The 16,016-nt window shown below is 42.4% G+C and overlaps 1 protein-coding gene across 1 annotated transcript; it reads left to right on the top strand.

The window, feature by feature from the left end:
- The first annotated feature begins 1,315 nt into the window (after positions 1-1,315).
- LOC108224650 (uncharacterized) lies at positions 1,316-5,539 on the top strand. The gene is made up of 3 exons (XM_064078959.1): positions 1,316-4,289; positions 4,392-4,732; positions 4,819-5,539. The coding sequence occupies exons 1-3, from the start codon at positions 3,458-3,460 to the stop codon at positions 4,852-4,854; spliced, it is 1,209 nt and encodes a 402-aa protein (XP_063935029.1). The 5' UTR covers positions 1,316-3,457; the 3' UTR covers positions 4,855-5,539.
- Positions 5,540-16,016: the final 10,477 nt, after the last annotated feature.

The following is a 16,016-nucleotide window of genomic DNA, read 5'->3' as shown; positions in this document are numbered from 1 at the left end:
AATCCTCCCAATAGGTCATTGATTTAATTGATTAATCAAAAGTTAAGAGTTATTTTTGGCAAGTCTTTTTAAATACTTGTTTATTCCTTCGTACTAAAAATACATTTATTTCTAAAGGAATATTTTTGTTTCGCAATATGCATGTTGAGGAATCGTAAGATATGATGTCCTTCATCTTCCTATTGCAACATCAAAATACATGAAGCTCGAAAAAGGATTATCCTTGTGTGATATTCTTTAGACCACTCATGTGACACTAAAACAAAAATATTTCATTTAAAGTAATTTATTCCATATTTAAATGTTTTATTATCTCTCGGAATAAATTATTTTAAATCTTTTAAAATCATAAATCCTTTGATCTTCAATGATTTAATTTTTCTAATTAAAGGATTTATCTTCTTCATATTAATATCATTTTTAAATATACCTTTGGAATATTTTCTCCCGGTCTCTCAAATTCTTTATTTTTCGGAGAAAAATATTCACAATACTTAGAAAGGCTTTTCAATGTATCAAAATCATGATTTATAATGAACACTTTATTTCTAAGTATTTTGGTATCAAAATATTCGTCAAAAGGTCTTCTCGAGAATTTAAAAGACGAATTGTTTCGGTTTTTCAAAAACCAATTTAAATCTTAGAAAATCGGTTTAAATACTTTAAAATAGTTCCCAACTCATCAAAGTATTTTATCTTTATGGGAATATATTTTAAGTATTTATTCAAGTTTTAAGTTTGGCCTAAATCCCTCTTCGGATATTTCAAAAGAATTGTCGTATTTTATTCGAAACCCGAAAGGCTGATTTAATCGTTTTAAATTCAAATAAAATACTTCCACTTGCCAAATTGACTTGAAACTTGAGATTAGCCAGTTATATATTATTCTTAATGCATGGTAAAAGTTTCGGAATTTTTCGAGAACTTTCATTTTTCTGCGTTTTCTGGCTGTCTGTCCGTACTTCGGCTGAACGTTTGACCAAGCTAGGGTTGACCAAAAATCACCAAAATTTCCAGAGTGCCATTTTCCAATATTCTAAGATTTATCATAATTTTTCTGGAATTTATTTCGCACGTTCGAAAAATCACATTATTTAAGTGTAACGGATTTATTACCGTTATCTCGATTTGCGTGCAACTTCTAGAAGCTTTTTAAAGTGCTGAGAATTCAAAAGGAAGGTGCTAGGTTGCTTCCTTAATTGAGCACATGGGATAATGGAAGTACTTGGTGGCCAAGTTGCTTGTGTCATGGATGACTTCATCCTTTGCTTATGTCATGCATGACATCATCCCCCACCATTTGCCTATAAATACCAAGCCTCCCCCCACCCATTTTCTTCAAGCTAAGAGCCAAATATATGCTGAGATTTTGAAGTGAAAATACTCTCCCAAAGTTTATTCAAGCACCCACCATATTTACTTCATCTTTAAAACCTTCGATTCTTCATATACTTCGTTATATACACAAGGTTTTAAACCCCGAGGCTTCGTTCCAACCAACCTAGCCAAATCTCGCCTAGCTCATTTTCATACCACTCTTTTTGTCCTCCCGAAGGGCTCTCCAAAGTTCGTGTGCAAAGCCAAAATCCGGTCGAACCTCCGACGAATTTTTCCGGCGAACTTCTTGTAAGTGGTTATTTTAGCTTCGTTTTACTCGTGTCTTAACCGACCATTTTTGACAAAGGGCTTTTGAACAAAAATATTCTCTTCATCTTTAAAGCTCTCTTTGTTTACAAAACACACGAGTTAGCCACTCGTTATATATTTGTGCGTGTGTTTTTGTCCCGGAACCTAACTCGTATCCTTTGAGATTTCCTCACCAAACTTTGGAGGGATCTTTGCCTTGGCACGGAAAGCCGGATATAAGGCCAAAGGTAATAAGTTAGTTATTGTTGTGCGTGTTATCTGTGCTTAACTGATTATATCCCTACGCCCAACATACCCTTTCTCGTTTGGTGAACGTTTCCATATGTGCCGTGCTTCGTGGAAATACTAACCTTACGAGTTACGTGGTTCCCGATCCCGTGTGTGTGAGTGTGATTATCGACTGCGTCTTATATCTATAAATCACTCAACACTAATTAACATAACTCTTGTAGCTTGCCCGTACGCGGTTTGCTCAGGTTATTAAAATCAATCCGACCTTAAAATCAACTATTTATATTTTCCGCGCAATATAAATTGTTGGACTGTTGTTGGACACTTGTTGGACTAATCACCGTTGGACTTGTTATAATTGACAAACCTTATACCTGACCGTGATTATTGGACTTACTTAGCGGACTAAAATCTTAATTAAAACAAGGATATATTTTCGTAGATATTGTGTTCTAACTTTTTGCAGTGAGGTGAAGTGAAGTGAGGTGATCTTCGTTCTAAGACCCAAGTCCTTGACGTATTGACGGGGAGTTAATAGTCATTGCACCGTGAAGAAGAGGAAAGACCCGAGATCTAATACCTAAGACCCGAGACCGGCAAAAGGTGTAGAAGTACAAAGACTACACAAGGTTCTACATCGACTTTGAGGAAGTAACGGGGAGTTACGTTCCGAGACAAGCTTTGTAGGTGTTTTTACATTTATAGTGAGGAGGTAACGGGAAGTTACGCTCCAAGATATATATTTGTAAAGGCTTCTCCGCCTACTTTAAAGGAGTATCTTTTTAGTAGAGAAAATCTCGAGTCCGGGGAGGAGCTCGGGGACTGGACTAGGGGTGAGTGGACTCCATCGGTTGAGTTAGCCACCGCGAACCAGGATAAAATCCCTCGTGTGGTATTTTTCTTTCCTTGCTTTTAGCTTCCGCATTTACAACTGCCATTACTCTAGATACAAGCTTTTAAAAAGGGGATAAACTTTTTAAAACGCCATAAAGTTTTTAAACTGGTGATTAAGCTATTCAACCCCCCCCTTCTAGCTTAATTATCCCTATATACGGACCTAACACTATATGCTGTGGGCCTCAGTCTAGAACTTGTCAGGCCTATATTATTTAGTTTTTTTTTCTTTAAATTTTTTAAGTGTCTTCAAGAATTCTCTCGATTCTTCTGGAAGGGGTTGGTCTTTTCAAATTTATGGGCTTCCCGCCTTTGACAAGGCTTGATGACTGGCCCAAGGCCCATTTTACGGGCTGTAGCCAGTTCATTTTAGGGTTTACCGGCAAGTGAACCGGTTGTGGATTGCCTATATAATGAGTGACTGAGAGTTCATTTCTCATTTCACTCCAAAGTTTCCAAGTTTAAGTGCTAGAAAACCCTCCCAAACACTCTCAAAAAATTCTCTAGTTTCTCGGCGAATTCTTAGGCGTATCTCCGGCAACCTTCAAGTTCTTTCCAGATTCCGGCCGATATTCAAGGGTTTTCCAGTTTTCCGGGCGATCTTCAAAAATTTCCCAGGTTCCGATCAATCTTCATCTTTTCTTCATCAGTTTCTGGGTTTCATACCTTCATCCGAAGAAGATCAATGGCTGATTCCGCATCATCACAGCAATCCCAGCAATCTCAACTTTCTCAGCTTCCCGTGGCTCGTTCTCGCGCTAACCGAGGTAAAAAATCCCTCGTTCATGCTAGTGTTTTTTCTCTTCGTGATCTTCTTTCTGAGTTTGGTCAAGCCTTTCCTAATTTACTTCATCTAGATGCTTATAAGTACCCTTCCCAGTATAAGCAAAAAGACGTAGATATTATGGCCAAACTTTTCGGAATCGAACATCCTTATAGGGCCGTGGCCCCAGGCCCAAATGACCGGGCTTGCTACCCAAAGCCCGGGACAATTAGGATTTACAAAGAGACCTTCTATGCTGGGTTCAGATTGCCTCCCCCAATGTATGTTTATAGACTTTTAGCTGAAGCCCGGGTATGTCCAACCCAACTCCAGCCCAATGGCTGGAGGTTCATAAATTGTTTTTTGGTCCAGTGTAGGAAGCACAACTTGGAGCCCAGTGTGGCAGTGTTTAGGTATCTTTTCAAATTTGTTAACGCCCCAAATGACGAAGGCTGGGTCAAAATCCAGTATCGAACATTGGGCCGTAGTATTTTCGTTTCAGATTCGGCCCCTGATTCCCTCCCAAATTGGAAGAAGCAGTGGTTTTATCTGTATATGGAGGGGGCCGACTGGGCCGATTACTTTTATTCAGACTTTAGTCGGGCCGAGGATGGGCCGATGAGGTCCCTCAAGTTAGGGGTTGAAGAAGAGGCGGCCATTAAGGTTTTAACGGCCGACAATCTTCATCATTGTTCGCTGTTAATCTCCGAGGCATCGCTTCAGTTACACGGGCTTAGCGATTTGGGCCCTGAGGGTATGCCTCCTTTTTTTTTTATATTTTGCCTACATATATATGTATATTTTTTATGCAATGGCATGGACTGGGCCTCTAACCTTTCTTGATCTTATTTTTCAGCCCAAGTTGCTTTGGGGAGCATTTTCAAGAAGCGGGAAACCGCCGCGGAGAAGGCCGTGCCAACCGAGGTTTCGCGCACTAAGCGGCCCAGGAAGGAAGGGGGAACTGGGCCCGTGGAACGGGTTCCAGCTTTCTTATCCCCACGGCCCACCGCCGTTGAAGAGGACCAAGGGCCCTACGTGGTCCAGTGGGGCCTGTTGAACAAAGACACCATCGTGGGCGATTCCCGGGCCGCCGCGGAGTGGTCCAAGAATGTGGTCACCCCTCGGGACCGGGCTCATGTGGTCGAATCCTCCGAAGACCTTCAGATTGAGCTCCTGGGGGCCCAAGCCGTGGCTACGGTAAGCCCAACTTTTGTATACTTTCTTATTTCTAAGCCTTCTTTTACTTAGAAAATTTTCTTATCTATATGTTTTTACTGTGCAAGTCAACACCTACCTCCAGGCCGCCGTCCACAATTTGAAGGCGGTTAGGGCTGAGAAGGCGATCGCGGAGCGCGATCGCGATCGTTACCTCGAAGCTTCGACTGCCAATTTTGAGCAGTTCCGGAAAGTGGAGGCGGAGCTCGTGGCCGAGCAAGAGAAGGTCCGCACCCTGGAGGCGGAGTTGGCCAGGGTGAAAAGGGAGGCGATTGTTGACTACAAGGCGTCGCCTGAATTTGAGGAGCTGTTGGCGGCGGAGTACGATGCCTCCTTTCCTGAGACTTTCAAGTCTTGTTGGGAGAGGATCATAGACGAACTCGGTTCTCATATCGAGGGAGTCACCTTGGAGCGATTCCCCATTCCAAAGCTTCCCGGGGAGGAATCTCCTTCCCCGATGGCAGTCGAGGACCTCGAGGAGTCGCATCCTTTGGACTCTCAAGATTTAGAGATTCCAACCGAGAATCTCATGATCCAGGGTTCCAACCAGGATGAGGGGGATCTTGGGAAAGGAGGGGAGGCCCAGGACGGAGCCCAAGATGAAGCCCGGGAGCGAGCGGCCCAGGACCCCGAGACTCAGGATAAGGCCCAGGAGGATATCTTCGACGATGGGCTCCCTTAGGCTAGGCTGTATTTCTGCCCTGCGTGGCGTTCTTACGTAATTTATTATTCGGATATTTATACCCTTCGGGGTTTTTAACTTATATATTTAAATTTTCTTTTGTCTCACTGTTTAATCTCGCATATTTAGCATTCTTTACTTAGAATACTTTTTGGATTAACTTCCGTCTTATGCTTTTTTCTGCTTTTCTGCATATCGTGCATTAAGTTTAGGATTTCAAATCTAACAATAAAACATCCTTAACTTAGGATTAAAATTAAACTTGGGAGACCAAGTCTTAAAATAATCTTCTGATTTTTGTAATCACCCTGCAGGGTTTATCTCTTACGAGTCAGTATATTATTTTGTGAGCTTTCTATCCAAAGTGGTTCGTACTTAGGATTTCTAGCTTTAAGCGTGTAAGTTCAAACTTTGAAACTCGTGGCTGTCTATTGAAGAAAACACGGGTGGAAACACAAGTAAGAATAACTTGAATAAACAAGTTAGATAATCCTCAGGACTTTATTAATATCATAGTAAAAGAGATAAATTACTTTCGGAAATCAACTACATGGCATTGGTCAACATGACCTTATTCTTGTGGTAACTATTAACTCCTACTTTTACTCGATAAGTATTAGATATAATATATCTTCAAGTTGGTTGCGTGCCAACTCCTAGGAACTTCAACCCCTTCCAAGGTCTGGAGCTTGTATGAGCCATGGCCCGTGACAGCCTTAACCTGGTAGGGGCCTTCCCAATTTGGAGCCATCTTGCCTTTGGGACCTACCCCTGAAGCCTTAATTTTTATAAGTACCAGATCTCCTTCCCGGAAGTATCGCTCCTTAACCCGTAGGTTATAGTAATAGGAAGCTCGTTTCTGGTTTTTCACAATTTTAGCATGAGCCTCATCGCGGATTTCATCAATCATATCGAGTGCAAGTCTCATACCTTCCTCATTGGCTTCTGGCTCATACTGCTGTACCCTTGAGGAAGTGTGAGTGATTTCAAGGGGCACAACTGCCTCAGCTCCATAAGCTAGCTGAAAGGGGGTTGCCCCAGTTGAAACCTTACAAGTTGTTCGATACGCCCATAATATAGGGAGTACCTCATCGGCCCATGACCCCTGGGCTTTCTCAATTCTTTTCTTCAGTCCATCGAGGATTATTCTATTGGCCACCTCAGCTTGTCCATTAGCTTGAGGGTGAGCAACTGAAGTAAAGCGTAACTCAATCGAGTAATCCTCACAATAACTCTTAAACTCAGCGTTATTGAACTGAGTCCCATTGTCTGTAACCATGACTCGAGGTATTCCGTATCTGCAAATAATATTTTCCCACACAAACTGAGCAACCTGCTTGGTAGTTATCTTGGCCAGTGGTTTGGCCTCAATCCACTTAGTAAAATAATCAATCGCAACCAATAGAAACTTTCTCTACGCACTAGCAAGTGGAAACGGTCCAAGAATATCCATCCCCCACATTGCAAAGGGGATAGGAGTATTGATAGATGTCAGCATCTCAGGTGGCTGTCGTACAACAGGTGCAAACCTTTGACAACGATCACACCTTTTCACATAGTCTTGAGCGTGCTTTAGCATATCTGGCCAATAGAATCCAAGGCGAGTCACTTTATGAGCCAATGCTCTTCCACCAAGGTGTTGGCCACATACCCCTTCATGAACTTCTCTAAGGGCTTCTCGAGCCTCATCCGGCCTCAAACATCTTAAATAAGGGACCACAAACGATTTTCTATATAAGACCCCCTCAATGAGTACATACTTAAGGGCCCTTACCTGTAATTTTCACGCTTCATCAGCATTAGGCGGTAGATGACCGTTTTGTAAGTACAACTTGATCTCATCCATCCAAGTGGCCCCTGTGTCAATGGGGGCAACTAACTTTGCTTCGATACTAGGGGTTCTCAAAACCTGATAATAAACGCTTCCTGAGCATACCTCATCATCGGAGGATGCAAATTGCGATAAGGCATCATCCTTGGTATTCTCCTCCCTTGGCACATATTCTACCAAGCATTCTTCGAATAGTGCCATCTGGGTCTTTACAATCCTTAGATATTTCAGCATAGTCTCCTCACGGGCTTCAAACTCACCATTCACTTGGAAGACTACAAGCTTTGAGTCACCACAGACCTTCAAACTCTTTACCCTCAAGGTTCTGGCTAGGCCAAGTCCAGCTATCAATGCTTCATACTCTGCTTCATTATTGGTGGTCGGAAAGTCTAGCTTAATAGCATATTCCACAGTAAAGCCATCAGGGCTTTGGAGCACAAGTCCTGCACCACTACCTTTTGTTTTTGAAGCCCCGTCAAAAAATAGTAGCCAATATTCTTTAGGTTTTTCTTCCTGAGTAGGTTCTTCTACCTTGTCTCCTTGCCCCCCGACTTCCTGGTTGCTAATGGTGCATTCAACTAGGAAGTCAGCTAAGGCCTGAGCTTTAATCGCCGTTCGAGGTTTGTATCGGATATCAAATTCTCCAAGCTCAATGGCCCACTTGATCAATCTTCCACTAGCCTTAGGGCTATGTATAACATTTCGGAGAGGTTGGTCTGTCAGGACTTCTATCTTATGAGACTGAAAGTAAGGTCTCAACTTCCTCGAGGCCGTAATCATGGCCAAAGCAAACTTTTCGATCACTGAGTAATTGAGCTCCGCTCCATGCAGAACCTTGCTCACATAGTATACTGGTTTCTGGACTTTGGATTCCTCCCGAACCAAGACGGCACTTAGTGCTTGTTCCGAGACAGCTAAGTATACATACAGGGTTTCGCCCTCTACGGGTTTTGATAAGAGTGGTGGCTCTGCCATATATTTCTTTAGATGTTCGAAGGCCACTTGGCTCTCATCCGTCCATTCAAAGTTCTTAACCTTCTTTAATGCTTTGAAAAAAGGCAAGCACTTGTCTCCTGACTTGGATACAAACCTTCCTAGGGCCGCAATCCTTCCTGTCAGCTTCTGTACATCCCTTATACTTTTGGGAGGTTCCATGTCAAGGATAGCTTTTATTTTGTCAGGGTTGGCCTCGATACCACGTTTGGAGACCATCAGACTAAGAAACTTCCCGGAACCAACCCCAAAGGCACACTTGGCCGGGTTTAACATCATCTTATGCGTCCTCAGGACTTCAAAGGCCTCTCTAAGGTGTTCAAGGTGATCCGCTTTGTTCAAGCTTTTCACCAACATATAGTCTACATATACCTCTATAGTCTTACCAATTAGATGCTTAAACATCTTGTTTGCAAGGCGTTGGTATGTTGCTCCTGCATTCTTAAGTCCAAAGGCCATAACCAAATAACAAAATACGCCAAAGTCAGTGATAAACGATACCTTGGGTACATCGTCCTTGTCCATCCGTATCTGATTATATCCACTGAAGCCATCCATGAAACTCAGCATCTCATGGCCAGCAGTGGCATCTATCAGTGTATCAATTCTTGGAAGAGGGAAACAATCCTTGGGACAAGCATCATTCAGATCAGTGAAGTCTACACACATCCTCCACTTTCCATTGGCCTTCTTGACCATAACCGGGTTAGCTAGCCATTCTGGGAATTGAATTTCCTCAATAAATCCGGCTTCCAACAACTTATCGACCTCTTGTTTAATGGCTTCCTGCCTTTCGGGAGCGAAATTCCTCTTCTTTTGCTTAATCGGTTTCCTATCAGGATTCACATTCAACCTATGGGTCATGAATGAGGGATCAATACCTGGCATATCGGCCGCTGTCCAAGCAAAAACATCACGGTTGTTCCTTAAGAACCTCACAAGTTCTTGCTTCAAATCTTCCTGGAGTAATGCTCCAACATAAGTGACATTTTCAGGTTCTTCTGTATACAATTGGATTGGAACCAAATCTTCGGCCGGCTTGCCTCTCCTTTCCTCTTCTTCTCGGACGTCGAGGTCCTCTATAGGTAATACTTGCCCCCCGGCTCCTCCAGATCTTAATGCCCCAATATAACAGCTTCGGGCCATTTTCTGATCTCCTAATTCTTCTCCAATTCCGTTCCTAGTCGGGAATTTGATCTTCATGTGGTAAGTGGAGGGGATTGCTTTAAAAGCGTGTATCCCGGTCCTTCCAAGGATGGCATTATAGGTCGACGAAGCTTTAACAACCAAGAAATTTATCATGCATGTGGCTTGTCTAGGTTCGGTACCCATAGTTACAGGGAGTTGGATCATGCCTTCAATCTTGGTTTCCACATTGTTGAAGCCATATATAGGCATATCCGAGGGTGTTAGTTGATTATCGGAGTATCCCATCTTTTCATAGGCATCATAGAACAAAATATCCACCGAGGCACCATTATCAATGAGCACTCTTTTTACGGACGAGTTTCCAATCACCGGTGTAACTACTAAGGGGTCATCATGGGGGAATTTTACCTTCTCAAGGTCGACGTTATCGAATGCCATTGCATAGTCAATTTTTGCCCGCTTCGGGGGTTCTCCAACTATACTCATTACTTCCCTTGCATAAGCCTTCCTCGAGTTACTGGAAGTACCAGCGGCTGTAGGCCCTCCGGAGATCACATTAATAACAGGCCCTCGAGGCTGAGTTCTCTTGTCATCGTTGTCTCTTCCACGATTATCATTGTCTCGATGATTCTTGTCTCCGTCTTTGGTAAATTTGGATAACTTTCCTCTTCGGATCAAGAACTCAATCTCATCCTTCAGCTGCCGGCAATCATCGGTCTTATGTCCTGTGTCTTTGTGGAATCGACAATATAAATCTTTGTTACGTTTCTCCGGATCGGTCCTTATAGGCTTCGACCATCTAACACTTTCATCCTTCTCAATTTCCAACAGGATTTGACTCCTCGGGGCGTTAAGCCTGGCATACTCAGTAAACCTTGGCCCCACCTTCTTTTTAGCAGGCGATTTTTCCTCATCTTCCTTCCGGGAATACTTATTCTCAGCGTTATACTCCGTGTCATTCCCACGTTTCCTGAAGTTAGTATTCGGTCCCTGATTGTTCTGGGATTTTCTCAAACTTTCCTCCGCTTTTATATACTTCCCGGCTCTTTCTTGTAAATCGTTCATATTGTCCGGAGCCCTCTTGGCTAGAGATCGGCGAAAATTGTCATCTGTGGTGCCTTGTTGGAGTGCAATCATGGCTACCTTCTGGTCTAGATCTGGGACCTTCAAGGCTTCTTTGGTAAAACGATTCATATACTCTCGGAGCGATTCGTTCTTACCTTGATGCAAATTCATTAGAGAGGCAGAGCTCTTAGCATGCGTTTTGCTTCCAACAAACTGCCCTATGAAAGCCCTGCTTAAGTCAGCGAAACAAGAGATTGAATTGGGGGGTAGGCGACTATACCAGTGCTGAGCCATCCCACTCAAAGTTTGAGGAAAAGCGCGGCACTTGATTGCTTCGGTGACGGGTTGGAGCAAAAGAGCGTTCATGAAGGTCCGAACATGATTAGCGGGATCACCCGTGCCATCGTAAGCTTTAATGGTTGGGAGCTTGAATTTTCGGGAAATCCTTGCACCCATGATTTCTTGCGTAAATGGGGGAACCGGGTTATCAGGATCGCCTGCTGGTAGCAAGTGAATTTGATTCATCACGGTTTGTCGAGGGTTTTCATCCCTAGATTCTGGGGGTTGCATTCTTGCCTGGTCTCTTTTTAACCGTGCGATTTCCTCTTCATGGGCCCGGATTCTTTCCTCATAGGTTATTGGCCCCCGGGGCTCATTAGTTTCTTGCCTATGGCGGCGTCGACGGTGCCGAGTATGATCGGTTTCTCTCCTCCTTCGAGGGGGTGTATCGTGCTCCTGCTCCGATTCGGAAGAGTCGTAGTCAGTTACATGCACATAGTCATCTCTTGTGCCTCCACGGGTGGTTGTAGTGACCGTTGAGTAATGTGTGCCGGCGTCGGTGACGGTTGCAATTACTCGAGTCAGAGGGGGCAGCGAGCCAAAAGTCAGGGGTGCGGTAGTTTGAGCGATCGTCGTACCGAGCGGGAGGGAAGTAGTTACAGGGGTCGATTCAGTCGAGACTCCGGTGGTGGTTCGACTGCGTGGAACATGGATTTCAGAACGTGGTCCGGTTGGGTTCGTCATGGTTGTTGTTTGATTCCCATAGACGGCGCCAAATGTTATAGAACTAAAAACGGGAGTGAGCGATTCGTGCTTTGGACTGGTCTCGGTGCGAGATGCCTACGTATCTTCTGCGTGGAGAAGAATCAAGTCCAAAACGTAGTTCTAGTTATGAGGGGTAGAGCCCTTTATATAGGCGCTTCGGAGTCAGAAGTGGGACGGAAGTACGATTCCGTGTATCAGACTTCTTATCGAAGTATGCCTCGAAGCAAGAGATAAGATAGAACTCTTATCCTCTTGTTGTTGACGTTTATCCGAACTTCTGAATATTTATCTGCTAGAATCAGATGTATTATAGAATTTGGACTTGTAACTGGACCTCTGACTGGGCCTCTATTAATTAATTACGAAATTAATTAATATTTAAGAGCCTCAGGCCCTATTTAACTGGGCTTTAGTGTTCTTGGGCTTTTAATATCTAATAATAATTAAATATTACTTCTAACCCATATCAGCTACCTATAATAATACCACCAGCAGTATCTTCAACCTTGTTTTTTGCGGCACTAAAAAAACTTGATTTTGCTGTATGACCCACAAATTAATTACAGCTGAGAGTGTCACCGTATCCTCCACCAACAGAATCTTCAGAAGCAGCAGTATAACTGAAATAATCTTCATCACTGATGTAGCTTACCTGATTAATGTCAGATACAATTTCTGAATGAGGATTTTCAACAATAAATAACTTCTCTTTTACTTCATCTCCTTCAGCATTTACTTCATGGCATGGCTGTAAAGCACCCTGATGCCCGTTCTCACTAGACGGGTCCACTTGCAACCCAGAAAATGCTTGTAATAAATTCTCTCGTTCTTCGAGTGTCTTTGAAATGAGTACCTTAAGAAAGTTCATGACATGTACATCATACATCAACCCGGTAAAAAGATCCGTTATCTACAAGCATGACATTTATAAGCAGTTAACAAGGAATGAGGTGAATCATCTTGCTGCAGTTTTAAAATGAAGGCACAAACTCTTCATCTACTACTAGACTTTGTCATGAATCAGGTATACTTGGAATTTCTGTTGTGTCATTAAAAATTCGATAATCAACTACCACTATATTCCTGGGTTTTTTTTTTATTGTTTGAAACTTGGGTCTTAGCTCTTTGGTCTCCTACTTGCTCTTATTTACCACTTGCCATTATATGAGGCATGTTTGTAGCCACTCATTCATTTCTTAAACATTGTTCAAGGCAAGTGGAGTGCGCAAAGCCATGTGGGTGGGTCCTCTTTGTACTTCCTAGTTCAAGCTATTTTACGTACTACACTCTTGATTGACTCCATGCAAGCATGCAATGTTAATTGATCGGTAGTTTATATTATTTTGTTTGCTTTATGACTTTATTCTTGAATCAGAACTACTACTACATGTATATTTATGAAACTGAAAAAATAAACACACACATAAACTGCACGTCAAAGACTTGCTTTTCATTAGATATTGCAGTACATTATATAGAAGCTACATAACAGAAAGATAAGAGCTAAAACTAGAAACATGGGCTGATAGAGTTTAATACCTATCCAACTACTGCTCATGATTTATTTCCTCCCTACTAATCCTCTACTGAACTAATCTGCAACTAAATCGACTAAAATAGCGTAAATAAATGCAAGTTTCAGATTAAATGTCAACAATCTCCTCCGTAATCTTAAACTTGCTGAATGAGACTCTTGACGCCCAACAACTTTCGCATCTTCTCGAACTTTATGGTCGACATTGCTTTGCTTAAAACATCTGCTCGTTGGCTCTCACTACTAACATGTTTTATGACTATCTCCCCACGCTCCACACATTCTCGAATGAAATGATATTGAATATCGATATGTTTACTTCGCCCATGAAACACTGGGTTTTTAGCTAGATCGATTGCTGATTTGTTGTCTATGCATATAACTACAGGACCGATGCTTTCCTTTGTCACCTGCTGTATCAGATTTCTCAACCAAATTCCCTGACAAGCCGCGGCAGTAGCCGCCATGAATTCTGCTTCGCACGAAGATAGAGCCACGCATTTTTGTTTCTGCGATACCCAAGTCACAAGGCTGTCATTCAAATAAAAGACCATCCCTCCGGTGCTCTTTTGATCATCGAGATTCCCAGCTAGATCACTGTCTGAGTACCCAGTTAAAGCATTATTACCACCCTTCTCTGTGTAAACCAAACCATAGTGCAGTGTACCTTTTATATAGCGTAAAATCCTTTTAACAGAATTCTGATGTAGTGTTGTAGGACGCTCCATGTATCGACTAACTACACCCACTGCATAGGCTATGTCGGGCCTTGTATGCACGAGATAACGCAACCCCCCAACCATACTTTTGTACTGAGTTGGATCAACAGCCTTTCCTTCTTCATCTTTCGTTATGAACTCCTTTGGATCCATTGGATACTTTGTTGGATTGCAGCCAGCCATACCTGCTTTCTCAAGGATCTTTCGAGCATATCCCGTCTGTTTCAGCTCAATATAACCATTCCCCTGTTCTACCTCAATTCCCAAGTAATAAGACAATTTCCCCAGGTCACTCATTTCGAATTTACTGCTCATCTGTTTTTTAAACTCTTTAATGAGTGAGACACTTGTACCAGTAACCAACAGATCATCCACATATACTCCAACCACCAAACTTTCACTTCCAACTCTTTTTGTGTAAACTGCATGTTCATATGGACATCGCACAAAACCAATATTTACAAGACAATCATTGAGTTTTGCATACCAGGCGCGAGGAGCTTGTCGAAGTCCATACAAAGCTTTCAATAGCTTATACACCAGTTGTTCCTGACCTTCTTTTACATACCCTTCTGGTTGAACCACATACACATCTTCAAGTATTTCTCCGTTGAGAAACGCAGTTTTCACGTCCATATGGTGCACTTCCCATCTGTTCTTTGCCGACAAGGCCAAAAGCAATCTAACAGTCTCGAGCCTAGTAACGGGTGCGAATACCTCTTTAAAATCAATCCCTTGTTCTTGGACATACCCTTTCGCAACTAACCTCGCCTTATACTTTACTATATTTCCATTTGCATCCCTTTTGAGCTTATATACCCATTTCAAGCCAATAACTTTATGTCCAGCAGGTAATTTTGTCAATTTCCAGGCGCCGTTCTTTTCAATAGATTCAATCTCACGATCCATAGCCATTCTCCATTCTTTCTCCTTTGTTGCAGACTTATAATTGACAGGTTCTTCAGCTCCCATGTACAACAATTCATCATCTAATTCTACTTCCTCCGTTTCGTTATAAATATCTCCAATTTGCCTGAACCTCTTTGGCTCACAACTATCATCATAGTTATCAGAGTTATCATGAGATAAACGTGTAGTTTGTGGAGTAATTACCTGATGCTCATCTGATACTTCAACATAAGAACGCCTCGGACTGTCTGTGTTATTCTCTGTTAAAAAATCTGTGTTAATAACAGAGAAAGAGCTTGCCTGCTCTTCCTTACCTTCCTGCTGATTGTTCCAAGGCCACGACTTATCCTCCTCGAACTTGACATCTCTACTAACATAAACATGATTTCCTTCAGGGTCATACAAGCGATATGCTTTAGTACCCGGTTCCTTTCCCAAGTTGATCACCTGCTTACTTCGATCATCCAATTTCTTTGTCTGAATACCTGGAAGTTTCATATGCGCCAAGCACCCAAAAACCCTTATGTGTCCAATGTTTGGCTTTTCTTCAGTCCAAGCCTCGTATGGCGTCTGTCCAGATAGCGCTCTTGTAGGAAGTCTGTTAAGGACATACGAAACTTCTTAAATGCTTCGTATGCTTCGCTTTTATTTTTCAACAGATATACCCACATGACACGGCTAAAATCGTCCACTAGAAGAAAGAAATATTTGTTCCCTGCAGGTGTTTTCGGCTGTATCGGGCCACAGAGATCACCATGTACTAATTCCAGCGGCCGTTTAGCACTATAGTGCGCTTTGGCTGGGAACTTTTCTCTAGCCTGCTTTGACATCAAGCATCCATGACAAATAGTCTTAGGTTGAACAATTTTTGGCAAACCTTTAACCATCTGAGTTTTTGACATTAATGAAAGAGCTTGAAAATTAACGTGGCCTAAACGAGCATGCCACAGCCACGATGAATCTTCCACTTTAGTGAACAGACAAGTAGGATTATAAGACTCAATAATCAGCTTATAAAGTCTATTGGAAGCTCTCTTAACTTTCATTAGCAACCTCTCTTTATTGTCAAAGATTCTCAAAAACTCACCATTAATCAATACCTTATTCCCTTCCTCAATAAGCTGCCCCAAACTTATAATATTATTACAGAGGGTTGGAATGTAATATACCTCATCAAGTGTATGCTCTTCACCGCTTTTGCATTTGAAACTTATAGAGCCTCTTCCTTCAATTTTTACGGTTGAGCCATCTCCAAATCTGACTTGTCCTGTAATCCCTTCGTCCAGCGTTTTAAACTTTGATCTTTGACCCGTCATATGATTGCTTGCGCCATTGTCTAG

The sequence above is a fragment of the Daucus carota genome, chromosome 6 (genome assembly GCF_001625215.2).
Source record: "Daucus carota subsp. sativus chromosome 6, DH1 v3.0, whole genome shotgun sequence".
NCBI lineage: Eukaryota > Viridiplantae > Streptophyta > Magnoliopsida > Apiales > Apiaceae > Daucus > Daucus carota.
Note: the sequence above shows the minus strand (reverse complement) of the source record. Positions and strands in the feature narration are given on the sequence as shown.